Here is a 15,662-nt window from a genome sequence, read left to right as displayed (position 1 = left end):
TTTTATTGGGGGCTCTTACAGCTCTTATAACAGCCCATCCATCAGTTGAATCAAGCACCTTTGTACATATGTTGCCTCCATCATTTTCAAAACATTTTCTTTCTGTTTGAGCCCTTGGTATCAGCTCCTCTTCTTTTCCCTCCCACCCCCAGGGACCCCTGATAAATTGTAAATTATTATTATTTTCATCTGACACCACCCGCTGTCTCCCTTCGCCCACGTTACTGTTGTTCATGTCCCTGGGGGGGAGAGGGGACTGTGTGTTATTATAAGCAGTTCCCCATTACTCCCCTCACCTTCCCCCTATCCTCGTGGTCTACTCCCATTGCTGTTCCTGAATTCCATGTGTTGGAATTCAGGGTATTTGCTCTGGTCTAGCCGTATTTGTAAGGTAGATCTGGGGTCATGATAATGGGGAAGAGGAAGCATTTAAAGAACTAGAGGAATGCTGTGTGTTCCCTCAGTGCTGGGCTGCACCCTGGCTGTCTCGTTCTTCCCTTGTGCCCCTTCTGTGAGGGAATGTCCACTTATCTCCAGATAGGCTTTGGGTCTGCCCCCATCATTTGCATCAATTTATGTGTCCGTTTTGGTTCTTCTGATGCCTAGTCCCTTATCCTGTCAACACCCCCTGATCACACAGGCTGGTGAGCTTCTTCCATGTGGGCTTGGTTGCTTCCCTGCTAGAAGGCAGCTTATTTCGCTTCAAGCCTTTAAGACCCCAGCTGCTGTAGCGTTCTTTAATAGCACCGTGAGCTTACTTCACCACATTTGCTTATGTACCCATTTTGACTTCAAAGGCTATAAACCTTTATGAAAATAAATGGCCACTTCTTTCTCCCTAGGAGCAGCTGGTAGATTCAAACTGCCTTTTGTTTAACAGCCAAATGCTTTCAGCACTACACTGCCAGGACTCTGTCCTTCTAGAAGTCTAAGCAGGCCATGTCTATCCCACATGCTTCACCAATACAATTCAAAACATAATCCTTCTCCGGTCTTCCTTACTTGTTACCCAGAAGCCACGTGTAGATGAGGCGACTGAAAATACCAGGCTTGGGTTTGGCGCGCCTGAGGCCTCAGGGTGCCACTTCGGCTTTTACTACTTTGAAGAGGTCTTCTGCGGCAGTCAGGTAATGCGCTTTGTGGTTACTTTTGCCGTTGGTGCTGACTAGTGCTGCTATGGTATTCCATTGTAGAGTCAAGTACAATGGAGTTCCTGACAACATCAGTACTTTTCCCATTTATTGCCATGTAGCTTATCGGCCCCACTGTGGGGATTTTTGTTTTCTTTATGCCAAGGTGTAAAGAACCATGGCGGTGCAGCGGTTAAAATGCTCAGCCAGTCAAGAGCCTTGGGAACCACAGCCTTGGGAACCTTATGCGCAGTTGCACTGTGTCGTACAGGCCCACCGTGCATCAGAATAGACTCGGCGGCAGGGGTTACATCTTCTATGATTATTTTTTACTAATTGATACTCTAGGCATCAACCTATCGCCATGGAGTCTCTTCTGATGCTCAGCATCTTTTCTGATCACCTGAAACCCAAGCCACAAAATCTATTTGCATGTGCTGCAAATATAGCCACGAATATAAAGAAAAACAACCTCATTGCCATCAAGTCAATGCTGACTCCCAGTGACCCCTCTGCGGGTTTCCAAGACTCTAACTGTTCACGGGAGTAGAAAGCCTAGTCTTTCTCCCGTGGAGCTGCTGGTGGTTTCAAACTGCCGACCATGCGGATTGCCACCCAACATGTAACCACTACACTACCTACGTCCAGTAGAGCATAAACAAAAAAATAAACCAATAACAATAAATCCACGGTCATCAAATCGATTTTTACTCATAACATTTCTGGAGGTATAAGTCTTTATGGGAGCAGACAGCCTCATCTTTCTCCCGTGGGGCAACTGGTGGGTTTGAATCACCACCCTTGCAGTTAGCAGCCCAGTGCCTAGTCCACAGCAGAACCCCACCCCCATGCCCGGCCTCTTACAGTAGAGTCTACCTGGGGCAATGTGAGCATTTCTTAGCCTCAGGGAAGTAATCATTCACTGGGCCTGGGGTCTTAGGACCACTAACTTAGGAAGCATCTAGGTCAAAGTGTGCTACATCCTCTTTGGTGCGTCATGACTGGGGTCTTGAAACTAGCAGCCATCTAGGAAGGAGCCATTGCTCTCTCTCTCTCTCTCTCTCTCTCTGTCTCTGTCTCTGTCTCTGTCTCTCTCCATGTGAAGTAGAGCAGAGTGAAGAACAGCTAAGACTCAAGTAAACAAGGGGTCCAAAGGACGGACCGACCTCACAAACCCCAACTGCCACAACCCTGAGACCAGAGGAACTGGATGGAGCCCAGCTCCCACTGCCAGTCTCAGAAGAGAAGGTCCCCCAAAAGACCAGGGACCAGAGTTCCTGTGACTGTAACTCTTAGACACCATTCATTCCTGGAACTGAATCCACCTGCCCCCACCACAGCCCCAGGCCCAAATGCCAGCCAAACAACAAGCCAATAAAGTGGACAATAACACCAGGGAGTGGCAGCCACCTCAGGATAATCAACCAGACAAACCCAAAGAGCAGCAGGTGCCCCCCCCCCCAAAAAAAAACAACAACGCTCAGAAGAGAGCAGAGTAGAAAAACAGGCAAATGCAAAGGGCGTGGCCCACGAAGGAAGTGGACAGCGTGCTAACACGTGAAGGGATTGCCACCCACAACAGGAACCAACCTGTTGAGTGGAAAACTAATTCTCCCTGTAAACCTTCCCCCAAATCACTATGAAAGTTGTGGGTGGGGTGGGGTGGTACTCTACTTAAGTGAACTTGAGTACTTTGAAATTAAATTGTTGAAAGCTGGAGGGAATGAATGAATGGCGGAAGGATTTCACACTTACCAAGGAGCTGACCACAAAGAAGAAAAATACCAGCAAGTTCTCGGTAATGCGTCATTAGTGAAACTGGAGAGAGAGAGAGCACTCATGCTCCTTGTTCACGAGCCTTCCCTACCTCTCCCTCCCCTCGCTCCATCCTGCAACCTCCTGCCCTTTCTTTGTCTAATTTGTGGCCCACCTCAACCCCCCTCCATTTTTTCTATCTGCCCTCCTACCTTCCCTTCCATCATGTCAGGCCTCAGGAATGACTCTTAGGTCAGCATTCACACTCAGTAGAAATGAAGTTTATGAGCTTCCTGCCTTGGGCCTACTTTCCTTGCAATGAAAGAGTGACCCATTGTAAACAGAGTCCGGAGCATTGTCTTGCTAAAGAAGTGGCATTTAAGAGGGACCAGCAGCCTCCCTCTTAAATCAACCACGAGCGAGTTCACAACTGTGAACCCGTTCATCCTGCTCACGTAAACCCCCAGGAAGGAGAGAAGACAAGAAGTATCGATATGAAAACAAACAAAACCAGAGTTTATATAAATGCACCCTATGAGAGTAAGTTCATAGAGTCTTATCCGTTTCCGTTTTTGGAACCTGGGCGGTTTTTCTCATAGGTTTTAACTAACCTGAGAACTAACCTTTTAAAGACTTAAAAATAAAAAATCTGCTCTCTCTGCACTAAACTAATATAGAAAAACGACAATGCTTCAAGTCCCTGTCACTCTCCTCGGGTCCTTGGTTCCCAGCAAGGACAACACTTCAGCACACTTAAGGAGTACAGCATTCCAGCCCCCCAAGAGGATGCCGGGCAGAGAATTCCACAAGCTCTGTGCTAGGACAAGGATTTGCTCACTGTCCCAACCTTGCTCTTTTGACCCTTGTCACTGAAAGCAAATTGTGCTGTAGCCTCACTGGAGCGCACCCCCCATCATTGTCCCGCTCCTGAATGACTGCAGGTGCCTGTGGGACAGGAACGACATCCCAGCTATGCCCTCCGCCCAAGGCCAGCTTGGACCCCTAGCACCCTCAGGACCGCCTTCTACTTTGGCCATCTCTAGGCACAGGCCTGAGCCAAGCCGCTTTGACGCATAAGGACCTAAGTGATCCACCACGGTCTGGTGGACAAAAGGAGGTGCCATTAGTGGCAGAGTGGTCAGGTTTTGGGCTGCCAACTGCAAGGTCAGCAGTTCAAAACCAACAGCTGCTCCTCATAAAGAAGACAAGGCTTTCTACTCCTATATAGTTACAGTCTTGAAAACTCGGAGGGGCAGTTCCACCCGTCCTGTGGGTCACTATGAGTCAGCATCGACTCTATGGCAGTGAGTGTGGTTTTGGAATAGACAAAAATGGTTGCAAGGCCTTGCTCTGTGTGGGTTGGTGCTCTGACAGCCTTCCAAAGCATCCCTCAAGGCCAAGATCAAGTCTAACCCAGCTCTCTTGTCCATTCTTGTCCTTGTTCGGTGGCCTCACGGCCCACTGGTGAACACCTCATGATGTCAGGCAGCAATGGCGGGGCAGTGATGGAGCTGGGGATGCTCACAGTCACACAGGGCTGGAGGAATGAGCTCTGCCTTGGGGACCATCACAAGTTTCACCGGACAGGGGCCAGGCCAGGAGGTCTCAACCCTGGCTGCTGGGGTAAACCTTTGACAGAAGCCCCAAGCCAGGGCCTCCCCCCCATTCTGAGCAGCAGCAGGAGGCCCAGCTCAGGGGGTTTTAAAGTCCAGTGACTCTAAGGTAGCACCGGTGGACCAGCCCCTGCTCTGTGGAGACCAGCATTAGGTTCGTGCACAGAGCACCTCCTGCACAGCCACCCCCTGCCTGGCAGTTGGGGCTTGTGTGTTGTTATGAGGCCGAACACATTTTGGTGGAGCTTCCTGACTACAACACACAAGGAAGAAAGGCCTGGCGGCCCTCTCCCGACATTCAGCCAGTGGAAACCCCTGGAGTGATCCTCTTGAGCATGAGGTCACCCTGTGAGGTTTTGAGAGTGCCACTCTTTACAGGAGTAGAACGCCCCAACTTTCTCCCTCAGGGTGGTTGGTGGTTTTGAACTACTGACCTTGTAGACTGCAGGCAACATGTAACCACTACACCATTAGGGCTCCCTAATCACCACGTCCGCACCCAGATGTTCACCTGACCCGGCCACTGCTGCTGTTACTCTCACCCCTCGCCTGTCCTGCTGTCAGGGGTGCCTCTTGTGACTCCTCTTATCAGAGTTCCCCCTGCTCCTGCCCTCATCCGGCATCTGGACCTACAACCGGCTCCTCAATCTACCCTCCACACCGCACACAGGCCGCTTCAAAGATGCGAATCTGTCCCTGCTGTGCCTGACATCTGTGGGCCACAGATAAAGCCTGTATCCCATGACCTGGTGCCCGAGGCCCGCCTTCTGCTGGCTTCTCGCCACCACTCGGCCAGCCTCACGCTGAGCTTCTGCTGGTGCGATCTTGATGGCATCCTACTCATTTCTTCAGGCCATTCTTCACCTCTCTCTCCAGCAAAGCCTTCCCCAGCACACTGGCAGCTTCTCTGAGATCCCCAGCATCTGTTTGTACAGGCTGGGAGAAAGCGCCTCTCTATGGTTGTGTGGACAGCTGCTTCTGGGTCTTTGTCCCTACTGGGCAGCTGCATTTAGGGAGAGGATGATTCATGTTTGAGTCTCTGGCTTCTGAGCATTGAGCACAAAACCTGCACCTAAAAGAAAACTAGTGGTAGTTGGTTGAATGCATGAGAGAGCCCCCATCCCAATAAATCCATGCTGACTGAATCCATGCACCATTCCATTAACTCTGGGGAAATGGAGTGTTGTAAGTAGGATCACAGGAGACCTGGTGGCATAATGGTTATGTGTTGGGCTGCAACACGCAAGGTCAGCAGTTCGAAACCACCAGCCACTCCATGGGAGAAAAATGGAGCTTCCTACTCCTGTAAAGAACTACTGTCTCAGAAACTCACAGGGGTACTTCTACCCTGTCCTGTAGGGTCACCACGAGTTGGTATCAACTTGATGGTCATGAGAAGCAGGATCATTTTCACAGGAAGATTTAATTTTTCAAAACTAGAAAGAAATTTGTAAAGGTCCACAGATTCGGAAATAAGCTCAGCTCCCCTGGCCAAGACCAGGTAGAATCCCTACGTAGGACCTCCAGGAGGTGGTGTGATCAACGGCCCTTGACCCTCTAGTCACCCTGCACCAAACCTGAAGGGTCGGCGCTCCACTCCCTCCACTACAGTCCCCCTTCAAGACAAATACTGATGGCTGGACAGCTGGCCAGGGACCCGATTTAAGTGCTATAGAATAAAACGTTATTTAAAAGCTCTAGCATGCTTTTTCATGGTTTCAGGTTTCAGAAACGCTGCTACCATAAAATCACAAGCAAAAATGCCTCTCTGAAGTGCACAGTTTGGAGGGCCCTGGGATGAACTTAAATTTCCCCACAAGCTTTTTGGAAGCAGGGGTCAAATCTTACTCATCTCTATCCCTGACACCTGGAACAGAGACAGGCGCCCAACAAAGCTTCCGTTGAAGGAATAAATGAATGAATGCATCGCTCAGATCCCCGAGGCCGCCCCCCCCCCCCCATTTAGTGCTACCTCCCAGTGTTCTTCTGGAAATAACTCAATGGACACTAGCAGGAGCCCGATTTTCAAATATTTTCTTTCTTTCTTTTCTTTCTTTTTTAGCACTGTTGTATTACACTGACTACAGCTTGCTCTCCTATTGTTTTAAAAGTTCTAAATTTCTACATGATTAGTTTTTATTGTAAGATCAAAGATTAACTGAAAAAAAAATATTTTTATATTTTGTTTTTTTCTGTTTTCTAACAATGAGGCTGTGTGCTCCTAATTTTAAAACAACCAATTGAGAGGACCAAATTGGCTACTTCAGCCAGAGAAACCGACTTTGGTAAAAATGAAAGACTATCTTATTTCAAAGAGCAGGGGCCAAAATCCAAGTAGGGAGAGGTACTGGCTAAGAGGACAGAATGAAAACATCAAGTGAAAATACAATCTAGCTCTGTTAAGATGACAGCTCTTAAAAGGTCGGGGAGGGAACCCAAGGTCAATCTGTCTGGAAAGAACAACCCATAGCAGCAAGATAGAGACTTGGTCTCGCGAGCTTTGGACCTATAATCAGGAGGGACAAGTCCCTGGAAAAGGACATCACACTTGGTAATCAGAGGGTCGAAAGCGGGGCAGACCCTGGGGGAGATGGTCAGACACCCTGGCGACAGTCATGGGCTCCCACATAACCGTGATTGTAAAGCTGGTCAGGATCAGGCACTATTTCATTCCGTTGTACGTGTGGTCTCTAAGAGCCAGGACACCCCGACACTCCCACCACAACACAGCCAGGCGCATTAGCCAAGAGGCCCGGTCAGAAACACCGACACAGTTCTCCTGTGTCACCATCCATAGCTACATTCTGGCCTAGAGTGTTATTTCTCATGGTTAAAGCAACGGGAGAGGTAGCAAATTCATGTAGTGGAAATGAGCACAAGAGGAGAAAGGTAAATCAGCTGACCGTACGTATCACCTCTGACCCCGCTCTGCGACCCTGGGCGGTAAGTGGGACTCTCGCCGGCGGCCAGGAGCACCGACTTCAGCCAAGTTGCAGCCCCCCGGCTACTGACACTACTTCACCTAGAAGCCAACTCGGGGTGTTGAATATTTACATGAATTCTTGTCGGGAAGCCGGTCTATCTTCCACACCACGGCCCGGTAGGCGCTCTCGTATCTGGCGGAGCCCACGGTGACTTGCACGACAGGCTCCGTCTCGGGTTCCTGTAAACTTCCCAGACATGCCCTGCGGTTCATTTTGGCTTTCAGAGACTTCTGCCTCTGCAGGTTCATGGTCCAGAGGGCCTTGACCCACTGCGATGGCACGGGGAAGTGGATCGTGATGTTCTCACAGGCCCTCGGGGGCCCGGCGTGCGAGGGTCTCTGGGCCGCTGGGGCCATGTTGAGGAAGGACTGCAGTTCCACAGATGCTCCCTGGACCACCACGACGGACTTGACAGAAAAAGGCAGCTCGTCCCCCGACAAGCGCGTCTTGAAACGCATCAGCTCAAATCGGCAGGCGTCCAGCGGGTCAAACTTAATGACCCTCAAGTGCTCGAATTCCTGCGCCTTCACGCACGGATGAAAATGATAGTCCAGGATCTCAATCCCTCGCTTTCCCGGGTCCTTTTCGAAGTAGCGCTCGTCTCGCTTCGGCAGCTCGAGGTCGTTCAAGGTTAGAAAGCACTCGGCGCTCCCGTTCACGAAGGCGAGGCAGCAGATGTGCGTGATCACGGCGCTCTCGGCCATCTTCCCTTCTCTCGAGACTCGGCCCCAGACGTTGTCCGTGATCTCCAAGGTCAGTTCCTGGTCTTCGTAGTTCCTTTTGGGCCTCGGGACCGCCGGCAGCCTCACGAGCGCCTCATCCACCGTGGTCAGAAAGTCGAGGAAGTCGGGGTACTCGGGGGAGCCCAGCTTCAGCATCTGCTCGACATCCGGCTCGCGCCCGAGGTCCGTCTTGGAATGGTACTTCCTCTTCTCCGTGTAGGACACGTGCTCGACCTTGACCGTGTGGATTTTCCCCGCCACGCTGAAGTTCTCCACTTTGGGCTCCGAAAGCCTACAGTGCGCGTCCAGCTGGAACTCCTTAAAGGGTTTCTCTAGCCCCTTCTCGTAATACATCTGCAAGATCCCTCCAGGTAAGACTTTCAGGAAAATCGGCCCCCACTGCCGGGACGACATCAAGTTCTTCTTCTCGGGAATCCGCAGCATGAAGGACCACCCGGCTCTGGGCCGGCTGCGGAAGAGCGCGCGCGGCACGAAGGGGGCGGCGGCGGTGGCTTCAGCATCCAGGCGGGGCCGCGACCGGCCACCCAGCGGCTCGGGGTGCTCAGCCGACTGGAGGTGTTCCAGCTTCTCGCAGATGTAGTTGAGCGAACCCTGATTGAGGCTTTTGGCATCAATGGGCATCTCTTGGTCTCTTGGCGGGAATGTCTTCCTGCCTCCCGGAGGGTCAAAGATGAACGGGGAAGCACCGCCTTCCCCTTTCCAGAAGGGGCTGGAAAAGGCACAGTCATCCTGGAAAGGCCGACCCTGCGGGCTGTCGCCTGCGAGGCTGCTTTCATCTGGAAGGCCCGCACGGGGCGCTGGGCACGGGCAAGGGTGGTCGCTGGGCAGGGAGGCGTGCGGTGAGCAGGCTGGTTTGGTGGGTAAGGCGGGGGGGCCTGCCCCTGGGGCGGGCAGGGCGCTGCCTGCAGGTGACTCTGGGTGAGGGTGCAGCCCGTGAGTCCCTGCTCTGGACACCCCGGGGAAGCCTGGAAAGTCTTTGATCGGGGTGGAAAGAGGGGAGTTACTGGGAGGGCCGGGGCTGAGATAGAAGTCTACAATGGGCGAAGGAAGAGGGGTGCTGCAGGTGGATGAGGAGCCACTGGAAACGTCCCTGAAGCCAGAGAGGTTCAGCTTGAGCCCTTTGGGTCTGCAGACACCTTGATTCTCCCGCTGGAAATTCTTTGACTTTTGAGAAGAAGGAAAAGCGGGGTCGTCATCAAACGTGACCCAGTTGCCTGGGTTTGCGGAGCACATGGTTGAAGTCGGAATGCGGTCCAGTCAGGGGATCCAGGAGGTTGTCTCTACGGAAGGAGAAAGATAAAACAGGAATCGAAAATTGAGAAGAACTCGAGTAGGCATCTTTAGTTCTCAGAAAGAATTCAATTTTTAAAAGCATCCAAATCTACAGGTTAATTGGATTAAGAAAATTTTTTGTTTAAGCACTTTTGATTGCAAGCAGGTAAGTCTTGGAGTGGAGGTTAGGTGACCAGAACTTGTTAGGGTTGTGCTGAACACAGGAGGAGAAGAGGAAAATTAATCTAGAATGAAGGAACAACGTATCAACCGTTTAAAAGACATGTGAGTTTTACAACTCAGAAACATTTCCCTATTCACAAGCTCACGAATCAAATAATGCTGTGCATGAGGTGTGATTATTATCTTTAATTCTCGGTTGAGGTCACTTGGGTTTCAGGTTATCATGCAACTGGTAAGCAATACAACTAAGACTTTTAAAAAAAAAGACAGCTTTATTGAAATATAATTCCTGTACCCAAAAAAATGTACCCTTTCAATGTGCACAATTCAGTGCACATTCAAGTATATTCACAGAGTTGTGCAATCATCAGCACTACCTGACTCCAGGACATTCCTATCACCCCAAAAGAAACCCCACATCCCTTCACAGTTGCTCTCTCCAGCCCCTGCCTCCTCCAGCCCCTGGCAACCACTAAGCGATGCTGAGTCTCTAAGGATCTGCCCATCCTAGACATTTCACAGAAAGTGAATCATACGATATGTGGCCTTTTGTGATTGTCTTCTTCCAGAGAGAACAGTGTTTTGGTGGTTCATTCAAGGTCCTGCATATAACAGGACTTCACTACTTCTTGAGACTGAATCATAGCCCATCGCAGGGACATATCACATTTTGCTTATCTAGAGGAACATTTAGATTGTTGTCTCTGGGGGGCTATTATGAATAGAGCAGCAATAAAACATTTACACACAAGACTCTATGTAGACCAGAGTCTTCATTCTCTCAGCATAGAGAGAAGCACAATTTGAACACAACCTAAATGAGTGACCTACCCGTATGACACCAGAGACAATGAGCTGAAGGCCACAGCAATGTCCCCAGGAACCTGGTAACTGGAATGCTGACCACTGCCCTGTCACCACCACTGGCTGACTGCACAGCCTCACGGACTTCAGTTCTACCTCCGCAAACATCCAGTTTAGCCAGAATGGTCTCTGGGAACCTTTCCAACTCAAAAACCTATTCGATAATGCCTAATGTCCCCAAAAGAAGAAACGGTGTTAGCATCAAGTCCAGGGGTCTTCATGCTGGGATCCTTAACCAAACTTCCAAACTGACAGAACCCAAAACTCCATGGTCTCCGGGGGCCGTGTGAAAACTCATAACCTGCTGAACTCCTGCCGTGGGAAAGGCGCACCTCTCTCCCTGCAGCCGGCCCTCTTGCCTCCAGCTGCGGACAATGAAGGCTCAGCAAAGGCAATCACACAAGCCTGGGACGCAGCCAACACAGAGAGAAGGAGGGCCCTGGGGACTGGCCTCGGTGTTGTCTTTGCTCCTGCACACATTCCTGTGAGCAGGAAAACACACAGCGGGGGAGTCGCCCAGGTTCCCTGGCTCTCTCTGGATGGCATTTACTGTCACTGTAGGCCAGAGTCGCCACAAAGTGCTTGCCCCTGGGCAGCAGAGCAGCAGCTGAGAGGCAGGAAATCAGCCACAGGATTCCTTGGCCAGCACACGCCCTGCCTGCTTTAGAAGAAATCCAGTCAACGTAATTCCCCGCCCAGGGTAAGAGATCACAAAAATATTTACTTTTGTGGGGCTTATAATGAAAAAAGGGAAGACCACAGCAAGAAATAATTCACCTTCTGACTGAATCCTACTCTGATCCATACAAAATGGTTTGCTTCATCGGTTATTACCTTGCGAGCTTACAATTTGCAACAGTGGTGTTGGTTTCTTCCTGTGAGACAAAAAGTGGTTTCTATTCATTGAAGAAATAAATCCCATTCTTTTCAAAAGGCCTGTAAGCTTATTTAAACACACACACACAAGCACACACATTGTTAAAAAAAAAAAGTCTTAACCTGTGCCTGGAACCCTGGTGGCATCGTGGTTATGCATCGGGCTGCTAACCATAAGGTCAGCGATTCAAAACCACCAGCTGCTCTGTAGGAGAAAGAAGAGGCTTTCCACTCCCATAAAGTCACAGTCTCAGAATCTCATAGGAGCAAGATTACCCTATCCTACAGGATCACTGCAAGTCGGACTCGACTTGATGGTAGTGAGTACAGCTTGGATTTAACCTGAGCCCATGGCAGCTGAAAGACGCCTGCTCGCACTTGGAAAAGCCCATCGCTCTGGGAAGGCCTCACACATCTCTGCTCCTCAGGCATCATCAGGCTGTGAGAAACGAAACCGGCAGCTTCCTTGAATTGCTCAGAAACAACAATAGCTCAGTATCAATTTGGATCCCATTCTAAGAATGACTTTTATAACTCAGCCTGCCCCATTTCCGGTCCCTGCAGCAGCCGTTCTGCCCTGAATGGTGAGAAAGTTCTCCGCCTTGTCATCTACCAAAGATGTCCGGGTCTCCTCAGCCCTGACATTTGTCTCCTTCCTTAGACCGTGAAACTCCCTGCCAATCCCTTCCTCCCGTGCCATCCCCGCACCCCTGACCCCGTCTGTTCGCCAGGGTCTGCTCCTGCTGCCGGCTTCCTTTGCTTTTCCCCGGAAACCATTCCAGTCAAAATGGTCACCCCGCAGCTCTACCTTGTCCTGGGTGGCTGTTCAAGATAAGACCGGATGCATTTGGTTGCCGAAGGAGATTCCAGGCCGCTTGCAGCTGAAGATTCAGTCCCCACGTTAGTGTGTGTCTGTTGTGTCTGTGAAAGCCAGCTCCCTCTAGACATAGCCCCTAGAGCCTGGCGTCTGTGTGGCCAAGGCAGGGTGCACACTGGTGCTTTGGTTGAGCGCGAGGCAACAGCAGTCCCAAACCGACTGGTCCGACCCCAACCTCAGAAGACATCTGGGATCCGCCTCCGGAGCAGAAGCTGAATTTGGCCCTTTATGCCCCTGCCTCCCCCCCACCGCCAACAATGCTGCATAATCTCAAGAAGGAATGTCTTAATGTCAGTGTCTGTGTGCTTTCATTGGCTGTTCCCAAATAAGGAACGCTCATTCTCTCCCCCAGTGCCTGACAAATCAACAACAACATTGTCAGGACACCCAGGGGCGCAGCGTCTGCAGAGCCTCCTACATCCTGTGACCCTCACCGCCACCCCAAAGGGGCCGTTTTGAAACTATGCCCAAGTCAGGGGCAGCCCAGTGTGCAAAAATGCCCCCAAGAGGCACTTTCTCAAAAGCTTGCCATCAAAATTATGAGAAGGAGCATTTCCATGGGACCTTTTTTTTTCCTTTTAAAGGAAAAAGTTATACCTTTGAAACCAAATATGTAAAACACCAGGTAAAGCAGACAACCTGCACAGCACACCCATCTGAGGTCACAGAAGTACCCACAGGTCCATGTGCCTAGGATTAGCGCGTGTGTCCTGCAGCTGAGAAGACACTTAATCCCAAGCATGTGTGCTATTTAGCTTGGCTGTGGCAGGAAATACCATTTGTAAAATGTTAAACTACAGCAAAACCTATCCAGGATTATCGGTGCCGGTTCCAACTTTAGCTCCCCAAGAGAGGGCACACCTGGCTCCTCCCAGCTGGCAATGGACCTTTACTCTTCTAGGATCAATTCAGGTCCCAGTAATGGATCAACCTTGATTTTAAGAATCTGTTAAATAGCTTGTTCATTGCCTAACTTTAGACAGTAAGGAGAGTACCTGCATGGTGCAAACAGCTCACGTGGCTGCTAATGGAAAAGCTGGAAGGCTGTCTACCCGGAGGTGCCTCAGAAGAAAGGTGTGGGGCTGTGCTTCTTTTAGAAACTCCGCCTCGGAAAACCTCAGGGAGCACAGCGGTATAGACACACGTGGGGCGCCATGCTTTGGAGTTGGCAGGACAGCGACAGAGAGCCACTCAAACTGCCCAGCCCCGGCAGATGGCCTCTATGTGACCAGAGAGAGGATTTTGAGCAGAGCAGGTATTCTGATTCCGTCATTGGACTCTTATTCTCATACTCATGGCACTCTCATAAATGCTATGCAAATTGCTACGCGGCGATCTCTGAGCCTATTTTCTCATCTGTAAAATGGTAATACTAATATCTACTGCAAATACTAATATTTGCCTCATAGTAGGTACTTGATCCAGGTTGGTTTTCCTTTCTCTACATTCCTTGGCCCCTCTCCCTGACCAAAGCCTTGAGGGTGCACATTTTCTCTAGGAAGGAGGCAATCAGAGGGCCTGGGGCGGGCGTCTGCTTTAGCAGCAGGCTGGGTTACAAATCCCTTGAGAATGGCTGTGTCTGCGACCTGCCACACCCATGACCCTGCCTTAGCCTCACCCTCCAGCCTGAGCACAGAGTTCCTGCCTCTGTGTGTGGATCTCCCTGGCAATGCCATCCCCCCGGGGTGGAGAGGGGTCAAATGGGTGTCTGAAACCCTGGGTACAACAGTCAAGTCAGGTCTCTCCCTGGTGATCCTGCCCAGAGCCTGCCGGAGGCTCTTGTCCTCCAGGACGACACCGCCTGACAGGCTCATGACCTCTCACTCCATCATGACCAGAGCCCACATGAAGGGCGTGCCTCACAACATGCTGGAAAACACTACTCTGAGGTACAGACCCTGGGCCAGGGGACAGACACCTCCTTCACCTTGAATTCTCATTGTGGCACCTGCTTCTCTGTGACCAGGAGGGCTGGTGCTGGGCCCACGGCTTTCTCCTGGACTTAGCAGGTACCTTCTGTAAACGTTCACAGCATCGCTCCTGGGGAGTCCTCACAGAGGAGGCCGTGGTTAAGATGAACTCTGGCCTTGACCACAGTAACAGATGGGGGAAAGAGCTAGCCTCCTGCCAATCAGATGCTGGGACTGCGACGTGGTTTGGGATGCAGTCTGTGAATCTCTTAGTTTGCTAAAACGCAAAATGTAGCAGCCCCTCTTGGTGGTTAAAAGAATAATAAAAACGAAAATCCTTTTAAACTTGATCAGTAAGGATGTTCTAATGCAGACAGCTGGGGTAAACAAAACCTTCTGGGCAAACAAGGCAATGGAGCCGGAGACCTCAGGGAATGATTGGCCCAGGGTTGCCTCCTGCCCCTGTGAACCATGCCTCCTTTGTCCCGTTGCTTGAAGACCTTTGTTTATTGTATCAAACCTGTGACACGGTCCCTCAAACTGGCCACATTGTTTCTGGTATCTAACTTGCTTGATTTGCACTGAAGCTTTGAAGCAGTTTGGAAGTAGCACACACATACTCACACACACACACACACATACACACACATGCACACACACCTACTGTTCGCTTCCGTCAGGTGCTTGCAGCACTAGGCGTAGAATTTCTCGAATCTGTCTGGTCTCTGTCTTTGGTCAAAACACTGAAGGGCTTTCTTGGACCCCCATCAAGAATAGCCAGTGTGCAAAGGCTTTCTCCTCAGGGTACCTTCCAAGCACCAGGATGGTCCCCAGCAGCTCCCAGCACTGTCTCTCTGCCCTCAGCACTGATGCATCCCACCCACCAGGTGTTGGACCTCTACTCACCAAGTCAGCCCATCCCTCCTGAGAGCCCCCACAGGGATGGGCTCAGGAAAGCTGCAGGCAGCCTGGTATGGACGCTAAGGTCACAGCCGGCCTCTCCTACCCTCCCTAGTCTCCGCACTAGCCAGCCCCTACAACAAGCTCCTAGGGGGTCCTCCGCAGGACAGATGGCCAGGGAGGGACCCTGTCCTGGGCTATGGTGTCTGGCCCGGCCCTCACCTATGATGTGAGTGAATGGGGCTGAACCCTGGGGCTGTTTTCTGAGGAAAAGTGGAGCCCGCCCCACTACATCCCACGGGCACGTGAGGCAGGCAACCAACCCAATTGGCGCCTTCCCTATGCTGGACACAGAGCCAAGGACGGTCACAGCCAGTCCCTCCACCTAGTGCAAGGGTCAGCTCTCCCTCCCAAGGGCTTGGTGGGCACTTTCTGAACCTTGCGGGCAAGGAGCGCTTCTCCCTGTCCCGATACAGCCCCCACCCGACACAGCTCAAGACAGAGGCTTTCAGGCCACAGCACCTGGGCTCTCCTGATCTGCTCCCAGGGGCCTCG

General features: G+C 51.1%; 1 protein-coding gene across 1 annotated transcript in view; it reads right to left on the bottom strand.

Moving 5' to 3' along the window:
- Positions 1-12,283, bottom strand: part of STON1 (stonin 1) — a 21,543-nt gene extending 9,260 nt beyond the window's left edge. The window contains exons 1-2 of the mRNA XM_013003989.2: positions 12,229-12,283; positions 7,553-9,505 (exon numbers count right to left, since the gene is read on the bottom strand). Of these exons, the coding sequence (XP_012859443.1) occupies positions 7,553-9,458 (1,906 nt within the window). The 5' untranslated portion in view covers positions 9,459-9,505; positions 12,229-12,283. The remainder of the gene's footprint in view (positions 1-7,552; positions 9,506-12,228) is intronic.
- Between the last annotated feature and the right edge of the window lie 3,379 nt (positions 12,284-15,662).

Source organism: Echinops telfairi, unplaced genomic scaffold (genome assembly GCF_000313985.2).
Source record: "Echinops telfairi isolate 266 unplaced genomic scaffold, ASM31398v2 ScPeMD7_7475;HRSCAF=8513, whole genome shotgun sequence".
Lineage (NCBI taxonomy): Eukaryota > Metazoa > Chordata > Mammalia > Afrosoricida > Tenrecidae > Echinops > Echinops telfairi.
The sequence above is the reverse complement of the archived record's forward strand: the minus strand, read 5'-3'. Positions and strand labels throughout refer to the sequence as shown.